Source organism: Dromiciops gliroides, chromosome 1 (assembly GCF_019393635.1).
Source record: "Dromiciops gliroides isolate mDroGli1 chromosome 1, mDroGli1.pri, whole genome shotgun sequence".
Taxonomy (NCBI): domain Eukaryota; kingdom Metazoa; phylum Chordata; class Mammalia; order Microbiotheria; family Microbiotheriidae; genus Dromiciops; species Dromiciops gliroides.
Genome location: NC_057861.1, coordinates 615,851,465 through 615,873,812, shown reverse-complemented (window position 1 = coordinate 615,873,812; position 22,348 = coordinate 615,851,465). Strand labels below are relative to the sequence as shown.

Genomic DNA, 22,348 nt, shown 5'->3' with positions numbered 1-22,348 from the left:
GTTATCCTCTGAGTCAGTTCATTCAAGTGTTGCCAGGTCTCCCAGGAACTGTCTTCTTTGTGATTTCTCATTTTCCTATACCCTAGATTGTTGAGCCATTCCCTGGATGCCTCCTTTTTCAGTTCTTTGCCACTTAAGGAAGAGCTCCTTTATATAAATATACATGGGTCCTTTCCCGCTTTCTTTCATCTCTTTGAGGTGAAGGTATTTCTTCTGTTGGGAAAATTGGCTATCTCTGATTAACATCTACAACCACCAATGGCTTGTATTAATCTTTTTTATTGATTTAAATTTTGTTGATGTCTTAACTTTTTATGTTACTTTCTTTTGCCAAAATATGTCTCCCCTTCTCTTCCTCTCCCAGAGAATCATCCCTTATCACAAAGAATTTGAAAAAGAGGGGGAAACAGTTGCATAAGATCTCCAACACATAAGCCAAATCTGACATGCAGTTTTCAATGCTTATATTCCCTCTCCTCTGAATAGAAAGGAAGGAGGTGTACTTGGATATCTTTTTTAAATAATATAACTTTCACTGGCTACTTTCCAACTAAGGGATCTTGAAAATTATCATTTCTCTACTTTTGAAGAAAGATGTTAATTGTTTTTATAATTTCCCCATGTCAGGATTATGGTGTGTATTCATATGGTAAAGTCAAAAAAGCTTTTGTCTGTACTAGTGGGCAAACAATCCAAACTTAGTGCCATTACTATGACCACCCTAAGCCAGGTCAATTACTAATATCACTTTGATGACACTTGTTTGAAATACCTCCAAGAGGCAGCATTATATTAGTGAATAGAAAACTGGTCTTAAGACCTGCACCCTGTCTTCATGGCTCTATTACTGACATTTACTAGCTCTGGACAATGTACTCACTGTTGTCTAGGCCCCTGGGTAAATCTTGCTTCACTAGAAGTCCTTCAGAGAAATCAGGGCACCTTCCCCCTTAAGTCATCAGCTACACGTGAGGGGGCTGGAGAAAAGCCTTTTAATATGCCAAGCAGCATATATGTATTCATTTGGGGACAGAAAGATCAATGTCATTTTTTTTTTCCAGCAAAGTATGGTGAGGGTTTTTAAGGCTGAAAAAAACTACATAAAGCATCTCCCTAATTTGTTTAAATATTTTAGCCCTACCTCTTAGAAGATGCAAAGAATTGGTGGGTTGGGGAATCATTTATACAAGGTGACTGTCCTCTACTGAAAATTGACTACACAATGTTAACTAAACCCAGAAGTCAGATTTAGTTGTGTATGATATTATTTCTTCTTTGTTAAATTTTGTAACTCACTTAAAGTATAATGAATAGTTAATGTGCAAACCACTGTTTTAGTGATCCCAAGAAATAGCTCTTGGCCTTGTGGAACTTTCAGTTGAGTTAGAAATGTTGGCTAGATCTGTTGTAACTCTTCTCTAGCAGAGATTGTAGATGGAGGGAAATGGGCATAAGCACTGTTCAACAAAAACACATTGCAGATGCACCACACAACACAACCTGTGTCTGCCAGTACTCGAAGAGAGGTTACTCATTCTTTTTTTCTCCCCTACAGACAGTGAAGAGTGGAGGAGCTCAGGAGCAGTGGCTTACAGACCTTCATTACTGCTTCAATGTTTACCTGGCCAGCCGCCCCCAGGGCTCTGGGGCAGTTAGCACAGTCTGTTGAAGACACAATTTTAAACTGTTTACTTCTGTATTATTTTGAAAAAACATTGGAACAATATTTGTCAATAAAGCTGAAATTTAAAGAAAGCTGCATGTGTTCCTTTCTTCTACTGTGTTAGTGAAGTGAAAACTTGTAACACTTGTTTGTTACAAATCACAGTCATCGGTAGTGGATATTTTTATCATTATTACTTATAAAATGCTCTTATGAAAGGGCACTATTGATTATGTATAAAGAGAAATGAAGAAAAGCAGGACAATTTCATGCTCCTTTTTGTCTTGCCATATACAGTGGAGCTCCTCACTCCATTAGTCAGCCATCGAGTTTGTTTTTCAGTGTGATGTTAAAGACATATATTGTGATTACAAACAAATTTTTTATATGACAAAACCCTGATGGAGAGTTTCATATGATTTTTCTGTACCATATTCTCTTACTCCATTAGGGTTGAGTGTCTGTCTTGTCACTGTGCAGCTATCTGCCTATAACACCAGTCATCTTACCATGTAATCGAAATGATCTGGACTATTGAGATTTATGTATTCAGGTAATAGTTTTCTTCTAACCATCTGCGGTTGGTAAAGCATTTTATAGCTTGTACTGTGATTAATATTTCACAATTACTTAATGGGAAAGGCAGCAAGTAGTAAAATTCACTAGCACTTCCCTTTTCCTTCTTGTGGAACCTTCCCAATTCAAACAGAAAATGGAAAGTAGTTAACTCATTCTGTGCCCCCATTCATTACTCATTTGTATCTGTTTTTTATACAGACCAAATAGGTCTCCTAGGATGTGTAGAAAAACCACTGGATCCGGTTCAAAATTGGAGGGTTCTTGTGAGTAGCCAGAAATACTGATACAATTTGGATCTGATTTGAACAATTTCTCTTTTTCTCCCCTCCCCAGTGTGCACCAAACTATAAGTTAAGAATACAGTTTCCTCTTGCTTAATCCATTTCCTGTTGGGAATGTTCTAGTGAATAGTGGAGATGAAATTATTGTGTATTGTCACTGGACTAGGGTATTAGCCCAGAGATAATTCAGAGATGGGCATCTCAGATAAATGACTTTTTTTAGACACATTTTTGATGACGAAGTGTCTGTTCTTCATGGCTTTTAGGTACTCACCTTGTGATAAGTTGCTTTTAACTTGCTAAACTTTAGCTTAGATTTTAGCTTTTAATTTTCCATAGGGTACAAAAATGTTTTGTCCTGACTCCACTCACAAAGATTGAAATATTATGTTTGTGATAAGTGCTAAAATTCTTTGCAAAAGTTTAACCAAAATGTTAAATAGCACAGATCTTTAAGAGGCATTCTCCTGAAGGCCTTCCAAGTTCATGCTGAATGAGATTAATTTTTGTTATCAATTTACTTGATGGTACTAATTTTAAAAGGTGTCCAGACAACTGTTTCCCAGTCATGAGGGGGAGAACGTTTATAAAGAACAGTAATAAAGATTGTTACAGCTTTGACGGATAAGAAAACTTACTCGGAAGTCGATTTTAAACTTTTGTAAACATTGCCCCATTTCATGGCTCGATTTTTTAAAGTGACTGAAATGTAACAATTTGATGACTTTGCTAACAAACGAATATGCTTTAGGTGAACCATTGCTTAGGAAGACACTTCTTTAGTGACTGGATTTTTGATTTCGTGTTTTCACCTCGGTGGCTGGTCTCATGTTGTAAGAGAAGTTCTTTGGTTTTCCATTATTCTCAAGCAAGTGTACATAATGCAGGTTGCTTACTGTTAAAACAAAAGCCAAAATAGATATTCCAGGTCATTAGTTTTAATTCAAAAATAAATTTCTCAGGATTGATAAGATAGTATTAATTCAGCCTTCCCCACTTTTCCTAACCTGGTATGACCTATGAATTGATAATAAAAAGTCTGACTATAAACTCTGAAAGAAGAGGCTAAGCCTTTATATTATATATAAACTTCATTGTTGTGGAAGGAGGATTCACTTTACCCTAGTCTGATGAGGCTGCTTGCAGACATCAGATGATGCTAGGCTAAGTGGACCATTTTTAAGCCTGTGTACCCAGTGATGGTGTAGCAGGGAAAGGCAGGTCAAAGAGGTGTCAATTGGAGTTATCTGGAAAAGGGTTGTTAGAAGTTCAAGAAGTGGGGCAGCTAGGTGGTGCAGTGGATAGAGCACCAGCCTTGGAGTCAGGAGTACCTGAGTTCAAATCCAGCCTCAGACACTTAACATGTACTAGCTGTGTGACCCTGGGCAAGTCACTTAACCCCAATTGCCTCACTGACAAAAAAACAAGGTCAAGAAGTTGAGATTCCCTCTGGGACAAAAGAGTTGAGGACAGTTTTGGAAGTTTTTTAGACAGCTTTTAAGGGGTTGGAGGAGTATGAAGCATTCTAGGAATTACTCAGATTATTTAGGGCAAAGATATAACAAGGGTCAGGATGTCTCCCGAAATACAGTGCCAATTTCTGTCACATTTGCCAGTTTCTTTTAATCTGTTTCCTGGAAGAGAGACCCAATGCAATCCTTAGAAATCTCACATCAGGTTTCTTAAAGTTGGGGATGGGGAAAGGTTGACGAGTAGAGATTTTCAGGGATTATGATAAGCAAGGAAATCTAGTAATGACTACATGCGTTTTCTTGAATGTATACATTAAAAACCAAAAATAGCAATAAAAGTAAGGAACATTTTAAACATGAAACAGGATTGCAGGTAATCACTGATTAAGGTGGATCACTTTATCAATGTCTATCAAATCATTTGCACTTGAGTATCTATACATAGATGTACATAGAATAAACACATGTTCATATTATATACAGTACACGAACTGTGGCTATAAAAATCAGGCTGATTTTCATGTGTGATAGTTTAATTTTTAGATACAATGTACATATATGTATGGGCAGCTAGGTGGCACAGTGGATATAGAGTGCTGGGCCTGGAGTCAGGAAGATTAATCTTCAGTTCAAATCTGGCCTCAGACACTTACTAGCTGTGTGACCTGAACAAGTCATTTAACTATTGGCCTCAGTTTCCTCACCTGTAAAATGATTTGTAGAAGCTGTAGATAATACTCCAGTATCTGCCAAGAAAACTCCAAATGAGGTTACAGACAACTAAAATGACAACTCTATACACACACACACACACACGCTTAAATTTAGCTAATTTTGACATTCAGCAACATTTATTGGTTAAAATCAAGTTCAAAAACCCGATCAGTCTTAAATGAAAAAAAAAATGCATTTTGTGTTAGTGCCTTGGTTGGGAATAGATAAAGAAGTCTTCTCTTTTTAATTTAATCAATAACTACTTTTAAAAATTATTGCTAGCATTAACTCATTTCAGGCTTTGTCAGGACCATATATATAACCAGAGATTAGACTACACCTAGCATACATACAATATGCTATTTATTTTAATAGAATTTAATATATTTTCCTAATCCTTTGTTGTCTTGGGGGAAAAAAAGGAACACACAAGAACTTGCCAGCTTAGATTTTTATATATGTGTGATATTCCTTTGTTTAAAAAAAATGTTATTGGACAAACATTGTAACATATGGAATTATGCAACTAAAATAATAGTTTCTTGATATGTACATATGACTATACAAATATATTTTATTTTTTACTAATCCTTGCTAGCTACATTTGGGCCTTTCAGTTGTGCCTCTGACTTATACAAGCTGTGTGTCCATGAAATCAGTCACTTAGCCTCTCAGTGCTTCAGGCAATTCTGTTATGGGTGAATTCCTGTAGGACTTTCTATACTGATGAATTCAATAGTCCACATATTTTCCCCCATACCCAAGTTTTCTTTCTAGGATTTAGAAACTCTACCATTTAAAAACAAACTCTTCATGCCTTGATGACAAATTAACACACCCAAAGTAAATGCTTATATTGAAACACTTCAATAGGTTTCTATTTCCAGTCTTGTACTGGTTCTTCTTTGTTTGTTTTTTTTTGTTTTTTTTTTAAGTGAGGCAATTGGGGTTAAGTGACTTGCCCAGGGTCACACAGCTAGTGTGTGTTAAGTGTCTGAGGCCGGATTTGAACTCAGGTACTCCTGACTCTAGGGCTGGTGCTCTATCCACTGTGCCACCTAGCCGCCCCTGTACTGGTTCTTCTTTAAGGATTCTTCAAACCAGCCTTAGTATAACTGATTAAATTAAGCTATTTTGGTCTCTGTACCTTGTGTAAGATTGTTACTCATCTTTTCCCACCCCTACTCTTTTTTAAAACAAATTAAATTAATGTTAGTGCTGGTAGTCACTTGTCACTTTCCAAGATAGGATTTGCTTACATAGAATAAGAAAATCCAGGGTAGGGAGAATGTTACCACAGATATTTATGGTTGGAGGCATTCACTGGACCTGGTATTTGTCACGGATAGCACTGAAATTAATTTTTGTTATCAATTTGCTTGATGGTACTCATCAAACAAATTCAGTGCTGTCATGAGCCAATAGCCAGTAGTAAAATACATTGTCTTAAAGATGAAGTTAAAGTTTTCTGAACTCTTTAATTAGATAAGTGAAAACAGATAGTGGTCTAAAGAAACTGGGAAGGCACTCTAACACTGTCCTTTTCTTCTCCTCTCCTCTCCTCTCCTCTCCTCTCCTCTCCTCTCCTCTCCTCTCCTCTCTCTTCCCCCCACCCCCTGGCAATCACAGTTAAGTAACCACACAACTAGTTAGGTGTCAAGTGTACAGACCAGGGTTTGAACTCGGGTCCTCCTGACTTCAGGTCTCGTGCTCTATCCACTGCACCACCACATTGTCCTTTTCCATCACATTATGAAAGCTAAAGGCTACACCACTCTCAGGATGCCTCATGACCATATACAGGAATAGGAAAAAAATCTCAAACTTTATAGCTTAGATTTTCTAATTCTTCAATTTCTATTGCTTTATAGGGGTAAAATTATTTATAAAAATACTTACATTTTAAACAATATTTTCTTTATCTACTTTAATGTACTTAATTTTAGAAAACTGTCAACATACAAAATAACTATAGCAATTTACTAGTTGCTTCCTTCTGTCTTGTTTCCTGTGTACTCTGTGTTGCTATTACCAGGGTGTTTGTGAATATATTTTCCTCATGTAATTTTTGTTTGTAGAGGCAACATGGGTATCACAGAGCAGAGTGCTAGGCTAGGAGTCAGGAAGACGACATCATTATAATTATATTCCCCCCTGAAAGTGTTCATATATGTAGGACAGTGAGCTCAAGAGCTTTTGAAGAAATGTTCTTTTGTTACTTTCATTGCTGTTATTTCAGTCGTGTCCAACTTTGTGACCTTATTTGGGGGTTTTCTTGGCAAGGATACTAGAGTTATTTGCTATTTCCTTCTACAGGTGAGAAAACTGAGGCAGATAGGGTTAAGTGACTTTCCCAGGGTCACACAGCTGGCTGAGGCCAAATGTGAACCCAGAGAGATGAGTCTTCCTAACTTGAAGCTTGGCACTCTACTTACTGTGCCACCTAGCTGCTCTGTTAATTTTCATTATTCTTCAAATTTAGCCAAGTATGACTTTTGGCTGAATAGTAAACCGATCAGTGAGGGCTCAGGAACTATGATTTGGAAACGATTCTGACCTCCAAAGTGCCTAGAACTAAGAATAGCTTTCTGGGAACCCATGGGCAAGGGCCTGGACATTTCATTTGTGTGCCTTCTATTTGTCATTCTTAATTGCATTATGGTATTTTCTTACATTAATATTCCACACTTTGTTAAGCCATTGAAGTTGGGAAGTTAGGTTATTTTCAGATTTTTTTTTAATGTTCAGATTTTTTAAAAAATTACAAATAATGATAAATATTTTTTAAAAGATATGTTATTTAAGCAGGATGTTTTCAGAAAGGTCTGGAAAAATTTGTATGGACTGATGTACAGCGAAGAGAGCAGAACCAAGAGAACATTGTACAAAGAGACAATGATATTGTTTTGATGAAAAATTGTGAATGACTAAACTATTTTCAGCAATACAGTGATCCAAGACAATCCCAAAGGACTAATGATGAAGCATACTATCCACCTCCAAAGAAAGAACTGATAATGATTGAACACAGGTTGAAGCATGCTATTTTTAACTTTCATTTTTTTCTTTTATTAAAATTTTCTTGTACAAAATTACTAATATGGTAATATTTTACATAATTGCACATGTATAACTCATATGATTGCTTATTGCCTCGGGGGGAGGGAGAGAAGGGATAAAATTTGGAACTCAAAACTTTAAATAAAAATATTATTTTTTTAAAAAGCTACGTGATTATTCCAAAAATCTTATAATGAAATTTGCTATCCATCTCTGAGAAAGAACTGGAGTCTGAATGCAGATTAAAGCATAATTTTTTATCTTCATTTTTCTTGGGGTTTTTTTGGTCTGTTTTCTTTTGCAATATGACTAGTATGCACATAACTTTTGCAGGACTTAACATGTATAATCTATATCAAATTGCTTGCCTTTTCAAAGTGGTGAGGGGAGAGAGGGAGAGAATTTGGAACTCAAAAATTTTTTTAAATGGATGTTAACATTTTTTTCACATGTAATTACTGATACTTTTAAAAAATGTTTCTCAAAGGGGGGCAACTAGGTGGCACAGTGGATAAAGCACTGGCCTTGGATTCAGGAGGACCTGAGTTCAAATCCAGCCTCAGATACTTAACACTTACTAGCTGTGTGACCCTGGGCAAGTCACTTAACCCTCATTGCCCCACAAAATCAAAACAAAAGAGTATCAGTAAAGGCTCTATTATATAATTTCATTGGTTTGAGAACTCCTACCAATATATAGACCTATCTGACTTAATAGAAAAGTCCTACAAATTTAATGTGTGGGCCCAAGGATAACGTTTTGCCTGGCTTAAGTTTGGGGAGAAGGTTCATGTGATTTTTTTTTTTTCAGCCCCAGTCACTGACAAAGACTGCCTAATGTATTGGAGGCCTCTCCTGCTTTTTCTTGACATCATGAGGATGCTGGTGCTGCACATGAACCAGCCCAAAGGTGTTATTCCTTATTATCACCCCATTAGATGGTAAACACCTTGAAGGCAGGGAGTGTCTTTGTTTATACTTGTATTTGTATCCCCAGCCCTTAACAAAGTTCCTGGCACATAGTGAGTGCTTAATAAATGTTTATTAACTGACTGTCACTGAGAGGTAAGGGGTTGCGTCTGTGATGGTTAAGGGAGTACCCATGTTGACAAAAGCACAGATCCCTGAAATAGGGAAAAGAACTAAAAACTCAGGGGACACAGAAAACTGATTACCATTAACACATTCCCAGCAATCCTCCAGTGCCTGGTGGTTATGCAGATTAGGAAAAGATGAATTCATGGAACAGACACTACAGAGAAATGACCAGTGACTCCTGCCCAGAAGCCTCTGACTTACCTGAAATGAGGTGCATCGCAGAGAGAGGAGGCTTTGATGACGGTCTTACGGCGTGATGCACTTTCCCTTCTTGAGAGCATCCTAGAAGGAAACAATAGCTATCAGCCCATGTAGGAGGCTCCTATGGCCCCAGTTAAATCCAAATTCTCATCGAATTGAAATCCTAAGTTACAGATACCTGAATAAACAGAAGGTTGATCCTCTTTGTGTATTTATGGGGAGGAAGTATCATGCAGGCCAAGGGGACACTATGATTGAGATTCTATTAGAGAATTTGTTTCAGAATGTTTTGTTTTGCTGGCAAGAGTTATTTGGAAAAATGCCATTGTAACATAACATCATAGATTTAGAGCAGGAAGGAGCCTTCAAGATCGATTCCAATACCCTTATTTTACAGGTGAGGGAACCGAGCCTGAGAAGAGGGTGACTTGCTCAGGGTTACCCAGCTAGTGAATATCTGAGACAGAATTCAAACTTAAGTCTTTCTGATTCCCAGAGCTATATCTATTTTGCTGAGACCTAAAGTCAGAAAATCTGTATTTAAGTTCCAGTTCCAATATTCAATAACTGGGTGACCCTGGGCAAGTCATTTCTCTCTCAGCCTCTGCTTCCGTATTTGTAAAATGGAGATAATCATACCTGCATTAACTCCTTCACAAGGGGAAAACTTTAATATGCTATATAGGCATGGGTCATTATTGTCATTCCATTTCTTTTTTGGGGGGGGGCAATGAGGATTAAGTGACTTGCGCAGGGTCACACAGCTAGTAAGTGTCAAGTGTCTGAGACTGGATTTAAACTCAGGTCCTCCTGAATCCAGGATAGGTGCTTTATCTACTGTGCCACTTAGCTTCCCCCTTGTCATTCCATTTCTTAATAACAATTATGATAGCATTTATATAGAGCTTTACAAATATCTCATTTTAACCTCAAAACAATCCTGGGAAGTAAATGCTAGTATTATTCCCATTGTATAGCGAAGAAACTGAGGTAGACAGAGGTTAAATGATTTGACCAGGGTCATCCATTTAGTGTCTTAGGCAGGTTTCAAACTCAGGTCTTTCTGATTCCAAGTCCAGCATTTACCTATTGTACCACATAGCTGCCACTTTTCTTTTTCACAGAATCATCAATTCTATGCAGATCTTATTTTGATTACATCTTTTAGATAGTAAAATTGCCTAGAATTAGTCAATAGAATCAGTTATCATTAATAAGTATTTAATAAATACCTTCTGTGTGACAGAATGCTAGTTGCTTCCCCACAGATTGATATCCATGCTAAATAAATTCAATGAAATATCTCCCATATGTAAATACTGGTTTTCTTACTTCAGGTCTAAGTGGCAAAATAGATATACCTCTGGGCAAGTCACTTAACCCTTATTGCCCCACCAAAAAAAAAAATACGCTTCTACAGAACCATAAACTTCCATGTTTTGTATGAATGAGGCAACAGATTGGCACTCTCAAGTCAACCACAGGTTTACAATCATATGTGACAACTGTGTAAAGGAGAAGATTTGCTATCAAGACTGAAGAACCACCATTTTTCCAAGAGGTAGGTTTTTGTTTTTAATGCCAAAAAGCATCTCAAGGGATTTACAAAACTAGTAGTGACCCAGAAAAAAAAAATCACATGGGGACGTGTTACACAGCATTGTTTAAAATGCTTCTGATGATGACCAAACCCTTGAAAATAACATGTGAATTCTTTTGTTTGAGGGAGAATTTCAGAAAATGCTCCTAGAAACTTTCCCCATTGCTGCTCATGTCTAATTCACATTTTATCTTGGGAGAAGGATGTTTCACCACCGAATCTGGGCATAAGTAAAATGAACCCCTTCATGATAGGTAGATACTCAACTGTGTGAGAAAAAGGTAATTAATTACCATAGATCTGTTTGAGGACGGCTTGCTTGTTTTGTTTGATTAGGGAATTGTTCTTGTTGGTAGATTTGGGAGTTTTATAGAATGGGACTGGTTTGGAGGCCTTGGGATTCAACTGTTTCTTCCAAGCAACCTGGAAGTGAAAGGCAGCTTTCTCTTGTTTCCACTTGTCTTCACCTTCTTCACCCCGTCGCTGGGCCCTGCAAAGCTCGGATAGCTTCTTTCGCAGCTGGTAACTAGAGAAAAGAAGAGCGCTTATTTGAGGTGAGCAAATTTGGTCTGAATTCCATGAGCCAGTACATGTTGTCTGAGGAGGAGCTTAGGAAACCACAATGGCTGATAATTTAGTCGATGAAAAGTATTTGTTTAAGAAATTTAATTTGGGGTATAGTTCCCACATTCATCAGCTAATTCTGACTGGGCTTTCTCTGGATACACAATATAGTACTGCTATATTTAAAACGAGGTATTTTGTTGGCATAGTGTCTACTCCAGCTAAACATGCACCAGAGAATCCAGACCAATTTGCAGACACAACATCTATTTGGAGGGTGGGAGATTTGTCTTTCTTCATTATAATTAGCAGCTTTTTATCAAGAGCATTCTATATGTAAAAGTTGTTTTTTTTTGCTTGTTTTTTAAAACAGCAACATCTTCATTGAGACTAAGGTAAGATTCAATCAACATCAACATGCTAATTTTAAAAATATTTATAAAGCATCTACTGATAGGCAAAACTTACTGGAAGAAGCATGATAAGAGATGTGAATAAAGCGCATGAAATAATATATTTCAATTAAATAAGCATTCATTAAGCACTTACTATGTGCCAAGCACTGTGTCAGGCTCTGGGGATACAAGGGGGAAAAATAGTTTCTGCCTTTGAGAAACTTACATTTTATTTCAGGCATTAGTGAAGGAATAAAGTGAACTTAGGAAAAAAAAGTTACTCTACCTGGAGCAAAGGGTCAGAGAAACATAAGGTCTCTAGGATAAAGGAAGTGAGAGATCCACTATCCTCTACCCTGGTAAGAAATATTATTGTTTTTAGTTTAGGGTATTTCATTTTATTTATGTATTTTTAAAAATTATTTAGGTTTTATTGGTGCATTTTATCTTTCTTTCTTTCGGTACATTTTATTTTTACACATGGCATTTCCTATTTTTCCTACTCCTCCATTAGCCCCCCCCCCCCATCCTCCCTTTGCAACACAGAAAGGTCGATTATGCAGAACCAAGCAATACAGTTGGGTAGTATATGCAGCCCTTCGCGTTCTTTGTTCTAAAGAACCTCTGTTAAGGGGAAACACTTGATACTAGCTGTGTGGCCCTGGGCAAGTCATTTAACCCTCATTGCCCCGCACAAAAAAAAAAGGGGGGGCGGAATTATTCCCCAGGGTCAAGATTGGTCAGTATAGACTGTCCCAAAAATCTTAGTGCTGTTCTGAGCTACATAAAACTTAAAACTAGATGAAAACGATAAAGTTTTAAGCTACATAAAGCTTAGAACTGTTCTAAGATTTTTTGAGACACATGCTTTGTAATTAATCAGTTGGGTTTTTTTCCCCCTTTCCTTTTCTCTCTAGGGCTTTACCTTGCCCTGCTGAAGCCCCAAACTCTTCCCTCTAGACCTCTGTAGAGCTGGCTCCCCCTCTAACCAGACTGGGAAAAATAACAACACTCAGGGTCTTTAGTGATGTAAGTCTCTTTCCAAGGCAGCCAGTCCAATCTTTGTCCCTGTCACACAGGGAATTTCCTTTCTTCCGGGATCAGTTCTTTCACAGTTTTGATATTTTCTCCAAATTATTGAACTTCAATCCAAAAATGGTGTTACCCAATCTCACCCCATTAGGGGACATTTTCTGTCCAAACTGAGCTTCCTGACAAGTATATCAAATACCAAATAGGTCTGAATTTGTTTCCTAGTTACTAATGCTAACACTACAGATTTTTTTAGCTGTATATCATTCATTATCATTTATTCTCAGGGTATATAGATTGACTTAAGGAAAAAAAGGTCTTAACAATGTGAATGATGATTTTAGCCCAATTTCAAAAAAAATCAAACAGTGTATAACAGCCCCAAACCTGGTATCCCATGGACAACACATTTGTAGACAAATACATTTCAGGAGTATAAAAGCATTAAATTTTGTTCAATTACCTCAGAGTCTTGAAAAACACTTGAACTAAAGGGAACTTCCTAATTTCTTTGAACAATAATGGAGCTATAGGATTTGAGATTATTTCTTGGACTAGATAGGCAGAGGGTACTCTTTCATTGATAGAGGATAGTCTTTTTTTTGTTTTTTTTTGGTTTGTTTGTTGGCAGGGCAATGAGGGTTAAGTGACTTGCCCAAGGTCACACAGCTACTAAGTGTCACGTGTCTGAGGTCACATTTGAACTCAGGTCTTCCTGGTGCTCTATCCACTGTGCCACCTACCTGCCCCGAGGATAGACTTGATGAGGAAACTAATGTGGGTTGGCACTTCTGCAATTTAGGTTCTTGGTGAGTTGGCAGAAAGCCTGAGAAGTTAGACTTTCTCAGAGTCCCTTCAACCATTTCTCATACAACAACATAGTTTCAAGTCTCTCTGGTCTCCTTGGTTGTCCTTCTTCAGTTTGTCAATGTCCCTCTTAAGATATAATCAAACTGCCTCACTTTATGGATGAAAAAACAGAGCCAGAGAAGTCGACTGGATGTGCCCAAGGTTATACAGTTAGTGGCTGATTAAGGACTCAGAGCTCAGTTCTTCCTTCTCACTTCTACTTAGTCCTTGAAAAAATCCAAAGCTATTTATTTATTTATTATGCCCTAGATCTATTGCAACTTATTAAGAAAAAGCTACTTGTGCTTGGTACTTGTTGCCACACAATATCAAACTGGATACCATCCCAGCATATTGTTATTTTTTCCTCTCATAGTCTTAAGATGGGGGGCGGGGATGAAGAACAAGGATAACAAACATAGTTAAGAGCTATAAAAGTTTTTCCCATCCCCAAACATGACTCTAATAAGCATAATCATGCAACTCTAAGACTCCAAGTTTCAAATCAGGCAGCAGTCTACATCGGTAGAAGCAGTTCCCCATCAGGAGCAGCCTGTATTGGTGAAGTCACAGGTCGGGTCCAAAAAAAGTATAATCAGAGTTCTTCAATCATGAGCCTGTAATTCTGCATTGAGAAGCAGAGGACCATTAAAGAGTTGTTTTCTGACTGTCCTCCAATCAGCAGCATTATTGGCTCTCTGAGGGTTATGCTGTTTCCAATAAGACATCTTACAGGAATCCTGTTAAATTACTCCTCTATGGGCCCAGTGTTCTTGGGAGAGATTTCACCCCAGTTTGCTGAGAGTAGAAACCTAGAGATAAAACCTGTCAGAACCTACCCCTGCATGCATTAAAGAACATATCAGCAGGGGCAGTTAGGTGGTGCAGTGGATAGAGCAGTGGCCCTGGAGTCAGGAAGACCTGGGTTCAAATTCAGCCTCAGACACTTGATACTTACAAGCTGTGTGACCCTGGGCAAGTCACTTAACCCCAATTGTTTCACAAAAAAAACCCCCAAAACCAAAAAAACCATATCAGCGTTCTGATCACTCAGGGAACATCTGTCTTTTTGAACACAGTTTATTTTTCCTGTTAGTTTAGATTTTGTTTTGTCTACTTCTGATGTTTTCAAGAAGAAACCACCAAAAAAGCTTTCTTTCATCTCCCTACATCTGGCTGCCTTTGATAGTTTCTGTGAATTCTGATGCTTTCTTTCTATTTGTTATTCTTACAGTGGTCCTTCCATGACAGGTATCTAAGACTGTGTATACATACAAAACCATAGGCACACTAACTTTTCTTTTGACAGCCTTCTATTACCAAATACATCAACATACTCTTTTGACAGTTATCTAATACTGGATATTTCACCATCCTCCCATGAGAGACCTCTCATAGCAAACAGACCAGCAGGCTCCTCTGACTGCTACAGTACTCTGGGAAAAGGCTTTCATTCCCCAACTCTTATCCTATAGGGGCCAGAATAGTTTACATCTACCCAGAATGGAAAATTGTTTGGCTCTGATCTCCAGCTCTTCTCTGGGTCAAAGACTCATCATACATGGCATTCCTCATTTCTATACTGGTACCACAAGGGAAGGAGCCTGGGAAGAAAGTGCCTAATGGGTTCTAAACTGTGAGATGTGGAACCCCCAAAAGCACCAAAGGGGCTGCTATGAGTCATACAACTGAAAAGGACATACAGTGTTTATGGTCAAGTTTCATCAAATTTGGCTAGTCCAATAGTGTTCTTTAAAAAGGATAGCAGGGGCAGCTAAGTGGTGCAGTAGATAAAGCACTGGCCCTGGATTCAGGAGGACCTGAGTTCAAATCTGGCCTCAGACACTTAACACTTACTAGCTGTGTGACCCTGGGCAAGTCACTTAACCCCAATTGCCTCACTAAAAAAAAAAAAAAAGGATAGCAGATTTATGTAGGACTTTAAGAATTGTACTTTAACATAGTATTTCATTTGATTCTCACTCATAAAAACCCTCTGAGTTTTTGTGACTAAGGTTTTGATACTCTACACCTCCTCCACTCTCCCTCAGTTGCCTCTCCCCTCTGATTGGAGGGCTGGTAGGTAGAGCACTGCACTCACCAAATCTTCCTTTGATAAAAAACTCACAACCTTCCCGCTAACTTCATTTTCCATCAGCAGCTCTGCTGGGCTTTGACTCCATGGAACAACATGCCCCTGTGCTGTGGCCACCCCTTCCTTTTCAGTTTCCTTTTGTGTGTTATGTTCTCCTATTAAATTAGAAGCTCACTGAGGTCAGGGACCATCTCTTTTTCTTATTTGTCTCTCCAGCCCTTCACATAGTGCCTGGCACATAGTAAGGTGCTTAATAAATATTTATTAAATTGAATTGTCATGATAGTAATATTACAGGTGGAAAAACTGTGCCATGGAAAACTTAAATGACCAGCTTAAAGTCACATAGCTAATAACTGGTAGAAAAGATATTGGAGGGGACGGCTAGGTGGCACAGTGGATAAAGCACCGGCCCTGGATTCAGGAGTACCTGAGCTCAAATCCAGCCTCAGACACTTGACACTTACTAGCTGTGTGACCCTGGGCAAGTCACTTAACCCCCCATTGCCCCACAAAAAAAAAAAAAAAGAAAAAAAGAAAAGATATTGGGTTTTCTGACTCCAAATTGAATCCTCTTGCCACTATACTATTATCATAGCTGCCCCAAATCAAATGTAAATGGTTGATAATAGTTATACTTCCAACATTATTTAATGAAAACTCACTTCCTGATTTTCCCCAGACAAGAAGGCTCCATATTTGGTACACCCTTACTAAGCAATATGGTTGTTGCTGTTCATACTTCGTTCTTGAAGAGAACCAATGACATTACAAGGGTGATGTCTTGACTCGTGTGTGAATTAGATTTAAGTGAGGCAGAGCTGTGCAAAGTCATCAGCCTCACTCTCCCCTCCAGAGTCACTGGATTCCAGTGTCAAGACAAAAAGTCAAGATGACTGGCAATGGCCCAGGAGGCAGTGGGTGACTTTGGCCTTTCGAAATTAAGGTCTTTCCCAAGGTCCCAGTTTTTCTGAGGTCACACTCATTCAATGACTAAGGCCTAGGTCAAGCAATATGGTACACTGTTACTGGATAGAAAAGAAGTCCCCCTGTTATAACTTGATAATGCTATGGAAGCAATTAATTAGTATATTTAGGATATCAAGTTTAGGTGTTCCCAAAGAATTGTTTAAAAAAAATCACTATCAAAAAATCATCTTACCTTCTCCATGCCCTCTGAATCACAGCAGCAGCATGGTTCTTTTTCCGGAACAACTCTTTCCTTGTTCTTTCTTTTTCAATAATCATCAGCCGACTCTCTAATGGGAGAAGTTCAATATTCACATTCTGCCCCATTGGGGAGGAGGACAATGGATCACCTGTGTTTGTAGATACAGTTTTTGTCTTCACCAAGTTTAACCTTTCACCAGCCACGGGGTGCACCCCTAGATGACTGGGCCCAGATTTTGCCAATCCTGTTTTACGTGGTAGAACAGAGCAAAGTCTTCCTGTGACTTCATCATCTGCCCCTTTGCTTCTTTGTCCCCGATTATAAGAAACCTCATTCCCTGGCTGGGCAGGTTCCACTTTAGCACTTCCAGGTCTGCTGGAACCAGCTGGAGAGCATCTCTCTCCCTTTAGGTCTTTACTTCTTCTTTTCATCAAGTGCATTTTGGTCCTTGATACTGTTTCATGGTGCTTGGCATGCCCCAAGTTTCCAACTGGGCAATTAGAATTTGGCAAGCATGTCGTTGTTATGCCATCCAAGGGCTCACCACTACAAGCCACCATCCGCCTCTGATCTTCTAACTTCTCTCTAGCTCTACTTGCTTTATTACAAGAGGTATGCCTTGAGACACCCTTTCCTTTGAGAGATGGCAATTTTTGGCATTTTTCACTTTCTGACTTAGAAATGACCACCTGAGGTTGGCATTCATTATCCCTTTCATTGGGGCCAAAGTGGACAGAAGGAACTTTGCCCTTGGAATGCTCTCTGGTTGATTCTTAAAGGAGATAGAAAAAGCAGATGTATATCAGCACTAAATTACAAGGCACAGCTTATTTTGATACTTGATTTTTCATAAAATTAGTCTAGGGGGCAGCTAGGTGGCGCAGTGGATAAAGCACCGGCCCTGGATTCAGGGGTACCTGAGTTCAAATCCGACCTCAGACACTTGACACTTACTAGCTGTGTGACCCTGGGCAGGTCACTTAACCCCCATTGCCCCGCAAAACAAAAAACCAAAAACAATTAGTCTAGAAGATGTTCTACAGCCGAGGTCTCAACGTTTTCTGTTCACCATACCCCCTTGTTTATCAGCAAACCTTCCTATACTCTATTCAATGTGAAAAGAAACAAATTCTATAGTTTACCCTACATAAGAAATTAATAAAAATCAATTTAATAATAACATTTAATATGAAATTAAATAGGTTAAATTTTTATAAAGAAAACTTTCATTGGTACATCACATTTTTTTAGGACTAGAGATTCTGTTTCTTGTCAACTCAAAGTTTATTGTTAAGGGCAGCTAGGTGGCACAGTAGATAGAACAAGGGAGCCTGGAGTAAGGAAGACCTGAGTTCAGATTTGGCCTCAGATACTTATTATCTGTGTGATCCTGGACAAGTCACTTAACCCCTGTTTGCATCAGTTTCCTCAGCTGTAAAGTGGGGATAAAAATAGTACTTACCTCCCAGGGTTGTGAGGATCACATGAGATAATAACTGTGAAATGCTTAGCACAGTGCTTGGTACACAGTATGTGCTATATAAATATTAGCTAGCTAGTAGTAGTAGTAGTAGTAGTAGTGGTGGTGGTGGTAGTAGTAGTAGTAGAGTTTTATTTTTTTGGTGAGGCAATTGGGGTTAAGTGACTTGCCTAGGGTCACACAGCTAGTAAGTGTTAAGTATCAGACGCTAGATTTGAACTCAGGTCCTCCTGAGGGCCAGTGCTTTATCCACTGCGCCACCTAGCTGCCCCAGGAATAGTATAGTTTTTTGAAAGAAATAGTAGCACATCCAATTTGTTGCTTTCGATTTAATTAAGAACAGATTGAGAATCTTAATTATAAATGGAGTTAAATCATTGTGAACATACCTAAGAACAGGATATACTTTCCCAAGGGCACAACAAAATTTTGTAACTTCATTGACTGCAAATCAATTCAGTTATCGATTTTTGTGGAGATCATTTAGTTTGTTTTTCATTGGATTGTTGTCACCGTTTTTTTAAACTCTTAATACAAAAAGGGTTTCATATGCAACCTCATCCCTTGGCTTTGGGTCAGTAGGAATTATTGCTTCAGTTGTTTCTTCCAAATATTTTGGATGCACAAACACTTCCTTTCCTACTCCATATCACCTTCTCACTGTTCTCTCTCCAATCCTCAGCATTTTCCACTAACCCTACCACTGTTAAAATATTTCAATAGAATATTGTGTTATTTTTAACCAGATATTTCCCATGCCCTCTTACCTGCTAGAGGCATGCCTACCCCAGGTTGGGAAATCCCTGTTTCTCTGGCATCATAGTGATGCTGATGACAGTAGTAATGATGGGAGATAGACAAATAGGCAATAATGCTTCTCATATTGAGCTTCAAAAGACTGATCCCAGGGATGCACTTTGTCTTTGTTAAAACAAGAGCTAGGTCATGGTTCAGTCACATGAAATAATGAAGCATAGAGTCCAGAAATGTAGATAGATAGGTTTGAAGAATCTTGGAGCCAGTAATATGTACATCATTCCACAAAAATAGCACCTGTCTTAACTACATTTCCCAAGATCCCTCTTTTGCTCTGAAGATCCTTTCCAGTTCTAAAATCCTATATTCCTTCCCACAACCAACCACTCACTTGGAGATTCTATATCCTTTTGTTGGGTTGCCCTCATCAATGATAGTTTCCTTTTACCTGCCTTAGCTCCCTCGTATTTAAAGCGGGTATAGGGATCCCTGCTTGGAGGAACATCATAAGATTAAAAAACCATAAAAGAAATGGAAATTTTGGACCAAAGTTGTTATACAAATGAAGACTGTGAGGCATTGTAGGGTAAGGGGAAGAGCACTGGCCTGGGAGTCAGGAGACCTGGTTTCAAATTCCAGCTTTGCTGCTTTTCAATGAGATCTTGACCAAGTCACTTTTCCACTCAAGCCTCAATTTTCTCATCTGTGAAATGGGGGGAGGGGTGTTTGTACCATAAGGTCTCTAAGGTCCTTTCAAGTTATAATTCTGGGATCTCTGAGGACCCATTCAATGTTAACATGGTCTAATCTGAGAAGGTGAAATCTGTTGTTATATAATGGAATATTTTGGGCAAAGCTAAGTTGTGCCACTTGTAAATGTTATTTCTCATTGTGGTTTGCAAATTTGGCACTAGAAATCTTTATTTCCTATTTGGTTCCTGTTGGGGTAAGCTACACACAGGAGAGTTGGTGGTACTTGGGTTAAAGAAATCTGGCCCGAGTAGTTAGGTGGTAGGCACAGGTGTGGTTAACTGAATGAACCTCACAGCTGGCTTTGCTTATCCATGCATTTTTATTAAAGGGAATAGAGAGAAGGAGTGAAATAGACATGACTGCAATATAAAAAAAAGTAAAAGCCATCAATAAAGAAAGCCTTGTTAGTACCATATTAGCCAAAGGAGAGATCAGCCCATATTCTAGGCAGTGTGGTTCAGAGGAAAGCAGAGGGGTTGGGTTCAAATCCTATCTTTGGGGGCAGCTAGGTGGTGAAATGGATAGAGCACCAGCCCTGGAGTCAGGAGGACCTGAGTTCAAATTCAACCTTAGACACTTAACACTTACTAGCTGTGTGACCCTAGGCAAGTCACTTAACCCCAACTGCCTCACCAAAAAACCAAAAACAAATCCTATCTTTGACAAGTTCTACCTCTGTGACCCTGGGTAAGTCACTTAACCTCCCTCAGCCTCAGTTTATTTCCTTTCCAACGTTATAACTATGTTTCTACTTTCTACTGCTTCATTAGCATAAGTTAAAACATACCTTTTTGTCTTCGGTGGTTTTCTCCCCGCCTTTCTGTAGAAGGAAATTGCTCTTTCCTGTGTGCTATGTCTGAGGACACTCCTGGGGATCCTCTGTGGTTTTTCCCCATTTGGCTTGGAGATGCATTGCTGGACAATGATTGTTTGCCAGGAATAATCGTGGGTTTGCTGGGAGGTTGTGGAGGCCTGATCCCTGGGTGATGCTTCTCTGGAAGCTGCTGTGCTTGTACTTGGCATTTCATTGGGCTCAATGTTCCCTTTTGGTGTTCTCCTTCTTTCCTCTTACTTTCTTCTTCACGTTTTCTAGAATGAAAGCCAATGCTTTTAGCAACAAGAACAAACGTCCAGGGCATCCCAAAGAATCTGGAGAGTCTTCATATTTCTTAGCTAGCTCAAATCTATGTAATGCTTTTAAGTTACAAAGCACTGAGTTAAATGCTCATTGGTCATTGAAAGGGAACTGATTTCACACACTACAAATTTTGCTAAGCAGGGCCTTCTTGGCTGCTCAATGATCCTACCCTCTACCCTAGTGGAATCCCCATCTTATTCTCCCCAGGGACTGATCCAAACCTTGTCCCCTATCTTCAACCCCACACTTGTCTGGGGGTGGTCATTAAACACAGATTACTTATATGGCTAATCCCTAACCCATGTACATGCTTTTATTTTTTCATTGCAAAAAGCTATGCAGCTTCTATTCTTAAAAAAGAAAAAGATAGGGGCAGCTAGGTGGCACAGTGGAGAAAGCACCGACCTTGGATTCAGGAGGACCTGAGTTCAAATCAGACCTCAGACACTTGATACTTACTAGCTGTATGACCCTGGGGAAGTCACTTCACTCTCATTGCCCCGCCCCCCCCAAATAAAAAGATGCATTCCCATTGTATGGGGGGGGAGGGAATGTAATCTCTCTCCCAAGGACTTCCTACATTGAGAAGATTAAATTTATCTCGAGTCAATATGCATTTCCTAAGAGCTTGTTATATGTCAGGTACCGTGCTAAGTAAGCACTCTAAAAAAAGGCAAAAACTTAGTTAAAAACTTAGAATTTGAGTTGACTCTTCCATTCATAACTTCTCAGCACCATCACCCACTCTGTCATCCTTTCTTTCACAGAAGAAGAGGCATCTCTACTTCTCACTGAGGCCAATCTACTTATACGTTTGTTCTTATTCTCTATACTTCCTCTCTCTTGTGCATCTTCAATTTCTCATTCTCCTATTGCTCCTATCCATCTTCCTACAAACATGATCAGATCTTTCCAAACCCTCCAAAGAAAATCTTTCCTTTAATCATTGTACCTCCATCTAGCTACTATCCTGTTTTCTCTCTACTTCACTGCTAAATTTCTCTGAAAAGTTGTCGAGCGCTGATACCACTCCTTTCTTACTACCACTCTCTGCTCACCTCCTTGGAGTCTCTCTCTTCTCATCTCACCTTTAACAAACTGTTCTCTTAAAGGTCACCAGTATCTTTCTAATCACCATGATGACAGATGATCACTTTTCTCAATGCTTTTGACCTCTCTGAAGCATTTGACAATTGTTGACAACCTCTCCATCTGTATGCTTACATCCTTTTTTGGGGGGGGCAGGGCAATGAGGGTTAAGTGACTTGCTCAGGGTCACACAGATACTAAGTGTGAAGTGTCTGTGGCTGGATTTGAACTCAGGTCATCCTGAATCCAGGGCCACCTTGCTGCCTCCTGTATGCTTACATCTTGATTGATTTTAGAGACACCATATGCTCCTTAGCTGTTGCCTACCCTTTTGCTGAAACATTTATGGTGGGTGTTT

The 22,348-nt window shown here is 38.9% G+C and overlaps 2 protein-coding genes across 3 annotated transcripts in view; one reads left to right on the top strand and one right to left on the bottom strand.

Moving 5' to 3' along the window:
- Positions 1-1,805, top strand: part of TEX10 (testis expressed 10) — a 59,036-nt gene extending 57,231 nt beyond the window's left edge. For both annotated transcript variants that reach the window (XM_043979545.1, XM_043979544.1), the window contains exon 12: positions 1,556-1,805. In XM_043979545.1, the coding sequence (XP_043835480.1) occupies positions 1,556-1,669 (114 nt within the window). In that variant the 3' untranslated portion in view covers positions 1,670-1,805. The remainder of the gene's footprint in view (positions 1-1,555) is intronic.
- Positions 1,806-1,986: 181 nt separating this feature from the next.
- INVS (inversin) overlaps positions 1,987-22,348 on the bottom strand; it is a 249,338-nt gene continuing 228,976 nt past the window's right edge. Inside the window, exons 13-17 of the mRNA XM_043979547.1 lie at positions 20,551-20,852; positions 16,766-17,546; positions 10,962-11,194; positions 9,069-9,149; positions 1,987-3,418 (exon numbers count right to left, since the gene is read on the bottom strand). Of these exons, the coding sequence (XP_043835482.1) occupies positions 3,303-3,418; positions 9,069-9,149; positions 10,962-11,194; positions 16,766-17,546; positions 20,551-20,852 (1,513 nt within the window). The 3' untranslated portion in view covers positions 1,987-3,302. The remainder of the gene's footprint in view (positions 3,419-9,068; positions 9,150-10,961; positions 11,195-16,765; positions 17,547-20,550; positions 20,853-22,348) is intronic.